This window comes from Dysidea avara, chromosome 6 (assembly GCF_963678975.1).
Source record: "Dysidea avara chromosome 6, odDysAvar1.4, whole genome shotgun sequence".
Classification (NCBI taxonomy): Eukaryota; Metazoa; Porifera; class Demospongiae; order Dictyoceratida; family Dysideidae; genus Dysidea; species Dysidea avara.
Genome location: NC_089277.1, coordinates 27,726,050 through 27,740,288, shown reverse-complemented (window position 1 = coordinate 27,740,288; position 14,239 = coordinate 27,726,050). Strand labels below are relative to the sequence as shown.

The window sequence follows — 14,239 nt, the reverse complement described above, 5'->3', positions numbered from 1 at the left end:
AAATTCCCTAGTGTGAGTGATTTGATAGACAAATTTTCTATTGGTAAACAGTATTCTTATGATTTGTCTCACTGTATTAATAGACTGTTTCAGACTACACTGATTGCAGCAGTAATGGAAGCACAGAATCCTGAGTTGTGTAAGGACATGTGTGAAAGCTACCTTTTTTACGGTGAACCGTGCTGGTTTGCTGTCCCAGAATCTGATACAACACCTCAATTTTTGTCTGCATTGTCCTATTGCATAGCACACAGTGGAAAGAAATGGATGATTCAGTGCAGAAGTTTTGATGAAAGTGGGGCAAATAATTTATTGAAGCACATAACTTGTATTAGCAATGGCATTTGTGTCTTTGATGTAGATTGTAGTCAGGGTCCAATTAGTGGTATTCCAAAACTTGTTCGTATTCATCAGCACCTTCAGTGGTTAATACTGTCAAACAGTAAATACACAGATGATAAATTAATAGGTGAAGTTGCAGAAGCCCTAGAAGACAACACCTGTTTAATAATGCTTCATATAGTTGGTTGTAGTGTAACTAGTAATGGTCTGAGATCTATTGCTCACATGTTACATAGAAACAAAACTTTACAATGGATAGGCTTGGACAAAAATAGGTCGACACTAACAGAAGGAGATATAATAATGTTATTACAAACAATACGTTATCGTAACAATACAGTTTTCATGATATTCATTGACAATGCTTTCCACACATCAGATAACATTCAGGAGCTGTTACAAATTCTTAATTATACAAGAGAACAAAGAGGAGTGCGAAAATTAAGCCTTACTCTTATGGATTGTTTTAAAAGGCGTGAAACTTTTGAATGGATTGTTTCAACCATCCCTTTCATCCAAAATCAGGTAATAAGTTTATAGCTCTCAATGTAGTCTGTATATTATGCATTTCAAGTGCTTGAAGTCAGTTCTGTACCATAATAATGCATGTAATCTATCAAACCAAGTAATAGTTAGACACTCGTAACAATAATTTAAAACTGAGATGCGGTTTGGTAATTACCATAAATTGCATTCTTTTGTTGTAAAATAATTTTTGTATGCAAAACTTGTACAAAAATTTCTTACATGAAAATTTTTACATAAGATCAAACTACTCTAATGGACAGTCATTATATGAAAATCAAGAGACACGATAATGTGTTGTGCAGCCAAGAAAGCCAGCATGCCACACCATAATTATATATATATTTATAGGAAAAAACAAAACGTGATTTTCACGTATACGTATAGCTCCGTGCTCCCTTCTCGAATTCAAATCAATTTTATACTGCAAACACCCACCACCTTCAACACCCCACATGCCAAATTTGAGCAAGATTTTATACAATCGTGAAATTTAAGCTTTTATAATTTGGCTTAATTTCTTCATTTTTGTCTTTGTTTAGGGGGCTCAGGGGAGGGGGGGGGGGGGGCTTAGATATTATTCTTTTCGCACACTTTACAAAAACCATTATAAAATGCAATGCATAGCTTGATGTACTTTAGGAACACATTGCAACACAATCACGTACCAAGTTTGGTGCAGATCTGATTAATAATCATAGAGCTGTGAACGTTAAAAAAGGCTGACTTTTTGTCACGCCTACAGGGTAAACTGCTTATGAGAATAATTTAAAAATTGGTGTGCATATAGGTTAACAATCATACCCCAACCTTTTTGTGGTTCAAAAGAAATCGCATTGACAGCTGCTAGAGATGCAACAACATATAAATATATTGCGTATCGTATCATTTTAAAACAATATCGCTGTGTCGTTACAAAGTCTAACCATATTGACATATTGCGTATCGTGGTATATCAATATATCGTGGCTTGTTAACATGGCTGACAATCAAATTATTGTGTGTAATAGAACATTCACTCAAAAATCTTAATAGACAAATAGTATACCTAACTTGGAAGGAATTTATGTTGTTATAAAACACTATTGTAAGGCACTACATATATTACAACTTTATATAGCCATGCACAAAATAATGGCTTTGGTATTGGATTGGTAGGTATTTTTCTGTATTGGTAGAGCACTGGTTTGTCTTACATCATCTTCATTGCATCTGTAGACAAGAAGAACAATGATTTGTGTAAAAACAAACCTCAAAGCCATGTAGTTTATGATTGGCTTTGGGTATATATTTAAAATACAAAAAAATGAAATCCATGCAAAAACAGCCAAGCTTTATAAAAAGGGTGGGGCTTTCAAAAAGCCTGGGTGAAAAAGTTGTGAAATCAAAGGTGGTGGCCATGAAATGGCTGCAGTGATGTCGATGATAATAAACTTTATTAATGCACAAAGTCATTATCTATTAACATCCACATCATTGCAGCCATTTCATGGCCACCACCTTTGATTTCACAACTTTTTCACCCAGGTTTTTTGAAGGACGCACCCTTTTTATGCAGCTTGGCTGTTTTTGTGTGGATATTTTACACAAAAAAATTGTTAATACGAAAATTTTGTTTGCACAAAAATAAAGCAAATTACAATATTGATGCCACCACTGTTTTTTTAAATGCTCAAAGATGCCATGTTACGAGTGTTAAAGTGTTCAAGTCAATAGAATACAGTGAGTTGTATACAGAGTTCCTATTACAATTAAACACCAAGGCTATTTCTGCGAGCACCTACCCCAAAAATTTGAGCAGCCATGAAAGGCTGTGGAGTGTGCTAGCAATCTGTAAACTTGATGAATATGTTCTGAGGCTTGACAAATGTGCATGAGAAAATAATTAATGCAGAGACACAATGCCAGCATAGAGCTGTGAAAGTCTACAGTATAGAGTGATGCAGATTCTACCAAAAGTATTAAGTAATAGCCAGCTGTGATGGTGGTTTTGTCCCCTTTGATTGTTATGAAATTGGTGCAAAGGATTACTTGACTGCAATTTCTTCTTCACTTTGCTCGGTGTATATTGATGTGTTATTTTACTACGTAATTATCCATGAAAGACTAATTGCATTACTGTTAGTCTCATTGTGGTTGTATACAAGTGTTTTATTGAGTCAGATGTCTTACATACCAAAAAGACACCCATCATCAGGTTTTCCACACATCAAAATAAATACTGCATACCACTGTCTAACAATTGTAACTTTATATCCATGCAAAAACAGCCAAACTGAATAGAAATGTGCCTTAAAATGAGTTTAAAGTAAAGGTGGCAGTCAGAGAATAGCTACTATGAAATGATGTCCAGTATTTGTAGCTATATTTTATTATTTTGTTTACTATTTTTATTCACTTGTGTAACAACCTGGCAGAGCACTATACGTACTTTTAATGCAGCAGCACATTTAGAATACGTAGTCTACTGTGATCATTATAAATGATTAGTGCTATTGCAGCCATTTCTTGGCCACTACTTTTGATTTCACAACTTTTCCAACCTGGAGGGTTACACCTTTCTTCACAGCTTGGCTGTTTTGATATTGACATTACTTCTTTTTGTAATTGCAAGCCCCAATGCCAGCCTATGCTTTGAGGCTTCCTTTTAACTTGTCTATAGAAATTGTCAAACAAGAAAGACTGCTACATTTTGTAAATCTATATGTCAATTGTAAATTTGATACCAAATAAAACGATAATCATGTAGCTATTGGGGTGACTTTTTATGCAGCTGCAGCCCTGTACAGAGTGTAATGTGTATAGCTGAACTCTCTACAGGGTGGCTTGTTGTTAGCTGAACTCTCTACTGGGTGACTTGTAACATTGCTTAACTTTCTATGGGTGGCTTGCTTGTAGCTGAAAGGGTGACTTGTTTGTTGCTGTTTTGACATGTACCAAATCTAATATTTTTATCTTTACTACATGATTACATTTCTGTGGCATCAGTTGATTTCTACGGTGATACTCTTGGAGCATGCAATGCCTACACCATAGCTATACTGTGTGTGTGTCTTAATAACAAATTAATGCTCTGTTGCATGGTCCCTGTAGAAATGTTTAACATGAAATGTTACCCATAAATGCATAAATATTAGTTAGATTTGTACATATAATTTATGGTAAGCATATGTACATCAAATTTGAATGGGACCTTGTTAACCATTTCTGTTCTTTAGTGATATAGTAGGGATCTATTATACAATAAAAAATAGTGAAACAAGAGGTGAATTACCACATAACTCAGTGGAAATTCCCTACATTAGCATTGAACAAAACAATTGTTGTAGCTAATGTGCCAAAGTAGGGAATTTCCCACCAAGCTATGCCATAAGATCGCACATGAGGCAAAATCAAACTAACACCACCAGTGGATAGCTACACTATTGTACTAGTAGTTTTGACACTCAGCACCACTCAACTTACTCGAGGCTGGTTTCAACAGACGTCTTTTCTGGGGGCTGTGTAGAGCTCGAATGGCGGTTTTAGGCCTTGTGAAGGACCTGGCTTGGGAAGAATCAGTGGTTTACTGGTGGACAGCCTGACAATGTTGGCCAGACGTTTTTTGTGTAGATTTTGCTACATATCAACCACTAAGGAGCCAGCACAGCCCTGTAATCTTGTCTCTGGACTGCAATCATGGTCTGTCTCCATTTTGAGGACTAACCCTTGCCCACCCCGCCACCCCCCACCCCCTTGTGAGCACTCATGATACTATTTCGCTCGTCCAACAGCTCAGATTTTCTATCTTATTTGGCGGGAAACTCTACAAGCAGCTAAAAGTACTGGAAGTGGACTGAAAGGTAACAGATTGATGCATCTTTACTGTAAATTTCATACACATGCTTGCTATCCCTGGAGAGTTATGCTGGCTTGAATTCTTTAAAACCGTTTATCTCGAAACTTTTAATGTGCGATTTGGATGGTTTTCCCAAAATCCAGTCACATATGGTGGTCATGTGCTGCTTTGTTTGGCCTCTAGCCTTGCAACTGTGCTCAAGCAGTGAGGTAGTGAGACTAAAGTTTGAGTTTTGATGATTTTTAAAAATTCTATATCTGGCCACATGTAAGTGTTGTCATATTTAATACTGTATTACATATATAATTGGTAGACATCGAAACACAGGGTTCTATGGAATTTAGAAACCTGAAAGGCCCTGTGTTGTGGCACACAAGTGAAGCGAGGGTGTTACTACAGGGCTTGAGGTTTTCTAAACTCCGTAGAAATCTGTGTTTCTATGTCTAACTAATTTAAACCACAGCCCATTCATGTACCTTCCCAGCTGCTTGTTGTACCCAAGAAATGTAGCATTTGTGAGTAGAACAAGCCCCCTATAACTTGTATATAACAGCACTTACTATCCAGTTAAACGCCCATGCATTGCCAATGTTACAGGTGTGTAATCGTCGTGTTTTGTATTACCCCAGAGACAGGGATCTATTGAGACATAAACAAGGGATCTACAGGATTTAGATACCTGTAAGTAGCCAATGAAATTTGAGTATTTCAACTTGCTGTGGTCTAATATATGGACTATTACTATTCCATAAAGGTGATTTTTGTCACGTAAGATGTCTCTAGGATGATTTTCAAAGCTGGAATTTTGGGTGCGCATGAAGTTTTTGGGGTGATTCCTACCTACCGTATCATTTAATACAGGGCCCTAATGATAACAAAAACCATAATTATGTGGAAAGAATTAAGTATTTTATTTTTACACGATCATTTATTACATGACTATAACATTGGCATTCCTCTCTCATCTCAGTAGACTATTGGTGTTGAACAAATGTAGACCTTCTATCATTTCAATTGATTGTCACAAAATAGAACGTTTACTGGAATTATATTCTTTTGTCATGTGTACACATCTGACTACATTTATCCGGATCCAACTTTTCTGGATTTTGTTTAACCAAACTACAGAAATGACTGCTCTACTAGAGCAGTGACTGTTCTATTAGGGTAGTTAAAAATATTGATATTTGTAAAAAGTTTCTTTATGTTATTTTAAGGTTATTTATACACAGTTTCAGAGGTATGGACTTTTCATACTTATGGACCACCCCCAGTCCCAAGGGGTTTGGATAACTGAGGTTCCACTATACTGAACTTACACTGTATGCACGTATCATAGGAACCCATCAACTAAATGACTGTTTGAAATTGATGGGCATCACAATCTCTTTATACTGCACTAAGAACACACTTGTTTACCCTGCATAACTCAGCACCCCACCATTCCAACACAGTATATTATTCACATTCGTAATTATACTTGATTTAAATTTTCAGTCACCATCAAGTATCACTACTAGAGTTTTACAGTATGAAAAACAAGAAGCTGTACAGTCACCATCAAATGCCATTGCCACCACTGGAGATCTACAGTCTGAACAACAAGAAACTATGCAGTCATCATCAAGTGTCTCCACTAGAGACGAAGAGTCTAAACAGGAAAAAACCATTTTCTTTGGTGAGTATCCCATTAAAATAGTATGTCCTAAATGTAATGAGGAGATGGATACAAAGACTACATTCAAAATTGGTTCATTGACATTGATTTTGGTGATGGCACTGTTCTGTACATGTTGGTTAACGCTGTAAGTGATTTGATTTGTTCTGTGTACTGTTATAAGAACATTTCTTACAGGTTTATGCTGTGGCCTCTTTGTTTGGACTTGTGTAAAGATGTGTGTCATTCTTGCTCTAAGTGTAAGACTCATCTTGGAGTTTATAAGAGATTGTGAACACAAGCAATTCCATACTTATGATGCAGTAGCTAATATGATAATCACATGGCTATGTGGCTTGCTTGTATTAAGTTGCTTTATTATTATTATTTGTTGTATTGTGCAAACCTCAAGAAGAGTGTGGTGCACAAAAGAAACAGTAGTACAATTGCACTTTATTTGTAACTGTCTCTGAAAAACTACTCTTATAGCCTTTACAATAGTCAAGATGTACAATGGTGCATTTTAGGTTTTTTTAGCAATTATAATGATTATGAGTAAGCCAACCTGGCAAAAAAGCTGGAGTTCTGTGCCATAACAATATTATATCTTGGGAAAAACCAGAATAGTAAGTAGAAAATACAAAGCTAGTAAAGTCCAGTGTTTACTAGATTGATCCTCTATAATAAATCAAGTTAGTTTGTAGTAAGATACCCTTATGAAAACATTCATTAAATTTAATGTATCAAAAATGTTGTTTTGGCATAATGCAAGCATAATGGAGCCATTGAAAGTGTACTAGGTGAAAATAGGAAAAATTTTAAAAGTATTTATCTGATGCAGGATGAGGTTCAGTTAGAAATTTAGAAAAGCTATTACACACAGACAGTCACTGTGACACTGCCTGCACATTATTAATTATGGTGCTACATACACAGTATAAAAAATGAAGTGTGCTAGACACTAAAATAGCACATTGTGGTGTCACAGGGCACACTTTTTGTGTGCAAAGCACACTTCATTTTCTACAGCGCAGAATGTGCATAATTATGTGTTTGTATTTATACTATGTGTGTAAATTTACAGTATGTAAGTCCATAACTATTGTAAATATCTAAGTTGCCTAATAGTCGTAGCTACAGTACTGTAGGGTAAGTTCATTTAGCTTAATTATTTGTAAGTCATATGGTCCTAGTGAGATGGCTATTCCATTCTGCCTTCAACCATCACAGGCATGCTCCCCCAGGAAATCATGTATTCTGAGATTGAATCTGGTAACAATTTCACCAAAGAAATTTTTAAAGCTGACAGTGTATGAATTGAGCTTGCTTGTTTCTGCTAGCACTGTATAAGGAGCAGGCTTATAAAGAGTTGAGAAAAGTATACGCAAAACAAACATGGATGCCATTCTGGGGGCATACACCCCAGAAAAATTCAGGTCTTAAACACTGTGATCAAGATACTATTTTATTTTGTTGGTAGAGGTTAACTAAATAATACAAAATGTGACTGTTCTATTAAGGTAGTTGACTGCTCTATTAGAGTATTTGAACAGTTGATGTGTTTACAAATAAATTCAATTTAATGCCTGAATACATTTGACCAGTTTCTGGAAGCCTCAGAAACCCCTGTAGATCTACCCCTGTACATGCATGCTTGGTTTTTCAGGCCCAGTCACAATTCTTCACAGTACCTGTTATAATAGTTGAACACATTTACCTTGAAAATTCTTCCTGACAGCACAGAAATCTTGGGACAATATACTGTGTATGTGACTGAATTAGCAAAAAGGTACCCTTTTCACACATTTTACATGCCAGCAAACAAAATGATGTAACATTTGACTCCTTATACTGATCTACTTGCTCTTAGTTTCATGCAGCCAGAGCAGTATTGGAAAATTTCAGGCAACGATCAAACAGCTATGAAGCTTTTTAAAGTTCAAAAATGGGTCAAATTTTGTGTGTGAAAAGGTACCTTTTTACAAATCCAGTCACATTATAATTTCTCTAATAAACATTGCATCCTAACCTGGTATAGCTGCAGTAAAATGAAGTCTTGCATCTCAATTCCTATATGACTTAATTTGTTTGTCATCACATTCATATTAGATAAAGTATAGTTACTACTCCGGATCCAAGAACTAAAGTCTGTTTATGCAGAGACTGAGAGTGAAATTCATTCACATCAAACCTTTAGAAAAGGTTTTTATCTAAACGGATGCTCTTTCTTCAACACTTCTCAGAATAGAAAAGCGTCTATTGAATTTAATTCACAGAAATTTCATTGAAAGGAATGTACAGTTAATAATCCAAGAGGTAGATTAAAAAACATGATAGAGTGATAAAACATTGTTTGCATAACTATAACAATTCATACTACATAGCCTTTGTTTAAGTTGCAGTGGGAAATGCGGTATTGTAGACTTCGAACTGTATAGAGACAATAATCTTTACTAATAATGTTCATGAATAAAAGTTATTTGTACTTGACACTTTTAGTAACTTCTTTGTAGGTCTAGAACATTCTCTTAGCGTGATATTGATGTGAATGTAACATTAGTAAATAAGGTACTACTAAGATTCCAGGAAATAGTCTCCCACGAACGTTTTGACATGCACGTTGTTGTTACAAGTTGTCATACTGAGTGCATACTACTAGAAATGGCATGATACAGTACCTAAAGTATGCCTGCATAAAATATACTATAATTGCATCATTTCAACTATCAAGCATGTAGATCTTTGTATATAGTGTGGGACATCATAAATGTCCACATGATGATGCACAACATAATTCTATTAGCTTTTGTCATTGATCATAGACACCAATCTATCATGTTTTTCTGTAATATGCTATGCTGCTGTGTCAAAGCATTCTACTTATTATGCACAAGCTTTTGTCATAGCCTCCATGTTTTACTACAGTAATAAATTTGCACTTTCTCTATGAGTAATAACTTGGTAGCCTAATAGCTATTATTATCCACGCAAACAGCCAAGCTAGCGCTGTGAAAAATAGTGTGGCTATAAAGCCTGTGTGAAAAAGTTGTGAAATCAAAGGTGCAGCCAAGAAATGGCTGCATTGCAGCAATAATGTTAAGTTAATGCTAATAAAATTAATTTTAATTATGCATAGAATGTCCTATGGTAGAGTTTTACTTCAATATTTGGTAATAATTTTATTATTGTTCCATGACATTTCACAGACAACAAGTTGCTGCATGTATGTCATACCTATTGTATTATGCTACTATTAATGTACTGTATTATACTTAAGGCACCTAGTATGCTACAAAATTATGCTGGTGCCTAGTTGATTATGACATTAAGGTGTTCGTAAATTAAGACACAGTAATTAAAGACAATTGAAACCATTTAACCAAATATACAGCCAATCATCACGTTCCCATGCAGAGACACTATCAAATTATTAAAGTGCAACAAAGTTCATCGTAACTTTTGAAGTAAATATAATTTAAAATTCTGTTTTTAGACATTTAATAAACAATTTTTCATACCAATTGGAGATACCATTTAGTTAATCAGTTTTATAACATAGTGTAAGTATGTACGGTGAACATTATAATTAGTAGTGAATAACCTTGAGCATCAAAAATCTCCTGGCCATTCTTATATATGAGCATAAACTAAAAGTGGTAGAATAATAGAAGTAAGACAAATTGAAAAAAGTGTGTACTCAAATCTCGATGTTACCCCATAATAATTATGAGGGTGATATGTAGGTTGAAAACATGAGGAGTTATGATTAGTCAAACATGACAATTTGGAAAGGGTATAAGACCCCTTTTCACAGATCTGGTCACATTTAATACCATACAGTACTATACCCAGAAAGCAATTTTTTGTGAAGCTAAGTGTAAATAATGAAAACCACAATAGCGGTTACAAGAATTTATGAACAGGTGTATAATATTTATAATGGGTATCACCCAAAAGTCATTGCCTTTTAGCCCTGTAGTGGCTGACAGATAAAACCATTAAATTTTTAATGCTACTGTACAGTAGCCAGGTAACAGTAGGCGTAATTTCAAATACTGTAACAAACAGCTGCAGCTAGTGGCTCTCTTTATTCTGCCCATAAAGAAAAACAATTATATCTGTTATCATGCAGAACAGTATAGAGATCCTTGAGCTCCTCAAAATAAAGAGCCACTGCTAATACTAGTAATACACTAGCTGTCACTAAAACGGTCATAGAAACATGATAAATTATTCTCCAGAAGCACTACAATGAAAAGCATGTTTTGCAAATTTAGAAAATGGTATGCATATTAAATCCTTTTGATCTCCCAAATAACTTAATGAGGTTTCTTATATCATTCATTAAGAAACTTGCTAGTGATAGAAATGCCCCCACTTGTGAGAGTCAACACACAGCATGACCTCACTAATGATCACTGATCTGCAATGCTTACCTAAGGAGGCATAACTGTTTCCTTATATACGTATACAGTATGGAAAGTGATTGTGGGTTTACATTTTGTACAAGATATGTGACTGAATTTGACAAAACAAGGCTTCGACGCACAAAGCTTTGTTAGGAGATATGGCGATTTTAAGGAATCATTGTGTAATAACTTCCCAGTGCCTACAGCTGTGCAAACATAATTTGCACCAATTGTTCATCTGTTCACTAGCTATCACTGAGTGGGTGTATACATTTCTGATTCTCAACATTTGTCCTGTTTTGAGCACCTTTTCTCGAGCGGGTAATAAACGGGTATAAAATGAAGTAAGAAGACGATTGGAATCCAGAGGCCAAGTGTGGGCTCTCCATGGCCCTCAAATTACTCCAAATTGACTGAGAACACTATTGGCGAGCTCTCTGTGAAGTCCCAGCTCACTACACACCATTATCACAAAGCCATGGCCATTTAATGGTGCCAATCTCACACTCTACAATACAATACAATACTCGTGGCTTTGACAGGGTCGGAAGAAAGCTGCTACAGAAACCAGACTTGCCAGTGCTGAAGGAAGTACAGTGTGACATATGATAGTGTATTAGACCAGCAATCCATTTCTGGTAAAATCGTAAGTTTGATTTTGTGTGTGTGGAAGCCTTGTTATGTGAAATCCGGTCACATTTTTTTTGAGAGGCATCACGTGAGATCACGTGATCTAACAATAATACAGATTGCTTGTTTGGCTGCCTCTTCCTATTTCCTGTGTTCCATGGGTTGGTATTAAAGTGTGGCCCTGTTTTCAAGCATCAATTGGTAAGTTACACTTTATATGGGCTATAATGCATTCATGTGTGACTGAATTTGACAAAACAAGGCTTCGACGCACAAAGCTTTGTTAGGAGATATGGCGAGCAAGCAATCCTTTAAATATGAGCATTAACCGCACTAAGCTTGTTTTGGATTGGATATTAGGTACACTCTCTACCTGTGTGCAATTCACAGCAATTGTAATTTATAATGGTTTACAAAATGCTTAAGTACAAGTGCAAATGCAATTCAGCACAAATGCTTCAAAAATGGAAAAGCTTTCAGACAACTAGCAATTCTAAGCAATACTACAAATGAAAAAGAAGACATTTTGCTGTTTTAATACAGATTAAGGAGTGAAAGCTAATAGCTTAAACATTTAAGGAGTCTAAATTATATATTTCCAAACAAACTGTATTATGCATGGACCTGGGTCACAGGTGGCTCTAGGAATTTTGGATCTGGTATCCAATGGCCTAGCTACATAGCATTAAAACTTTAAAGTAAAGAAAGGAAAGTTAGTGTGAGAAGCACATACACTAATAAGTGAAGTATGCCAAACTAGCTAGGAGCCAGAGTGGGGGGGGGGGGCATGATAATAGCTAGTCTGGTAATAATAGAGCAATCCAGGGATCCGATCCAGGGGGGAAAGGGTGCACAAGTAGGAAATACACCAATTCCCACTCTTAACCCATGTAAGGTGCTCACTTCTCATCAGTACCCATTCTCAAGAGATATACTTCAATAGCAGTCAAATACTCTAATAGAACTAGTGATCACATGGAGGTGTTGAAATTATCCTAGGAAGTTCAATGTTCCCATGGCATGGTGTTAGAGTATTGGTTCTCCATAATCTGATTTATATTAAGAACCGCCCTATTATCATGCTTTAGCAGTGCTCAAACATTTAACCTAATATGGATGTGGGAAGCTACACAATTCATAAAGATTACAATGCCACATTTGAGTCAGATGTATCATGGCCGGAAGCACTGTAAAAGCATATAGATATACTAGGTTAGTATATCTATGACCTTTTTAGCTAAACCATGCACGTTCATGGTTGTGGCGTATCAGAAAATCAGTATTTCTTCAATTTCTTGGTCACAATCACGTGATAATTTGCATGGGCAACCAAACTGTGTTTAGTAATTTGTACTGGTTGTATGTAGCACAGGTGCTTTTGAGTCTAACTGGCCACGCCCTTCTTAATCATTTTGTGTTGCTTCTAATGAATATATTCAAGTTGTGATGCAAGTACGACATGTCATTTGACTCTCCCAGAACTGATCACAATCCTCTTCTGGAACTGTCGGAGAGAAGCTTGTCATCTGATCAACAAGCAACCTTTGTTATGGGTGAGCCGGCAATATTTAAAACATCCGGCATAGATTATAGATTATGGTAAAATCATATACTTACCAACACGGGGGAACCAGTGTGGTTGACGCATCACAATTTATGTACTTATCAATGTCAAGCCCTACTCCCCACCATGATGGCGATTGCATGGGTAATCCTAAACTTACAATAAATTACAGTGAAACCTAGCTTTCTACTCTGACACCTCTGTAATCCAGTACAATGAAACCTCTATAATCTGATCATGATACTCATTGAGATTAGAAAATTGTGTCAGATTATTGAGGTAGTAAGGCGTTAGTGTGTTCAATTAAGTGTACTTTGTGTGACTCAACTCGTCTTACCACAGCTCACATCCTAGGTGGCTGTCCTGTTTCCTTAACGCAACTGAGATATACGTACATACCATCACAGTCAAGTTCTTCACCTTCGGGCCTCTAAACTCAAAGAAATGTTTAGTGACAATCCATCTATCCATGTTTTCGCTGACCTTCAGGGTTTACGAGCTAGTGAAGCACCTATTCCATCTACCTTACTAATCACACCTTACAGGCCAGATATTATTGTATATAACTCAGGCAAACCCTCTGTTGCTTTACTTGAACTAACCTGTCCTCTAGACTCAGAACACAACATTCAATCTGTTAGGTCTAGAAAACAAAACAAGGCTGAGTATCATCAACTGCTTGTGGAATTTGATCACTTACAGATCCCAAACTATTATGAAACCATTGAAATTAGTGTGCTGTCACTACCTACCTTCTTCCATTCAGAACATCAAGAACTTTATTGACTGTGTACAACTTTCTGTAACCACCAAATCTTCCATCCGACAGATCCTCAACAATGCTGCTCGTCAATGTATGACATGTTCACAAAAGATTTTCTTGGCCAGGAATTGTAGTGACTGGTCAACCGAGCACTTAACTTAATTTCGTCTTGTAATTATTGTTGTTGCTGTTGTTAGTCTTTAATTTTTTATTTTTTTACATGTACACACTCCTTGCCGTGCTCACAAGATCCCATTTTGCTTAATCTGACTGTGGTCGCACGAGACCGAGGACTAATAATGTATTGTATGTATCATCTTATTACTAATGATGGTTCTCTCTCTTATTACATAGAAAAGGTTTTTTGGTATACAAAGATTATGGACTACAGAGTTGTCAGATTATAGGTTTCAGTGACATTGTTTTGTATATCAAAAAGGCTTTCTGTTTACTCTTGGTAATACTACCTCTATAATCCAAAATCTTTGCTAATCCATCCTTGCTGATCCGA

General features: G+C 36.0%; 1 protein-coding gene across 1 annotated transcript; it reads left to right on the top strand.

Annotated features, from left to right (window-relative positions):
• The first annotated feature begins 296 nt into the window (after positions 1–296).
• On the top strand, positions 297–7,167 carry LOC136258756 (uncharacterized). The gene is made up of 3 exons (XM_066052109.1): positions 297–867; positions 6,203–6,510; positions 6,561–7,167. The coding sequence occupies exons 1-3, from the start codon at positions 511–513 to the stop codon at positions 6,655–6,657; spliced, it is 762 nt and encodes a 253-aa protein (XP_065908181.1). The 5' UTR covers positions 297–510; the 3' UTR covers positions 6,658–7,167.
• Positions 7,168–14,239: the final 7,072 nt, after the last annotated feature.

Bases quoted from the DNA above. Each gene is read 5' to 3' on its own strand.
- LOC136258756 (XM_066052109.1), top strand. From the start codon at position 511: ATGCTTCATATAGTTGGTTGTAGTGTAACTAGTAATGGTCTGAGATCT. The intron at 868-6,202 runs GTAATAAGTTTA...TTAAATTTTCAG, and splicing joins TCCCTTTCATCCAAAATCAG to TCACCATCAAGTATCACTAC. The intron at 6,511-6,560 runs GTAAGTGATTTG...CATTTCTTACAG, and splicing joins TGTACATGTTGGTTAACGCT to GTTTATGCTGTGGCCTCTTT.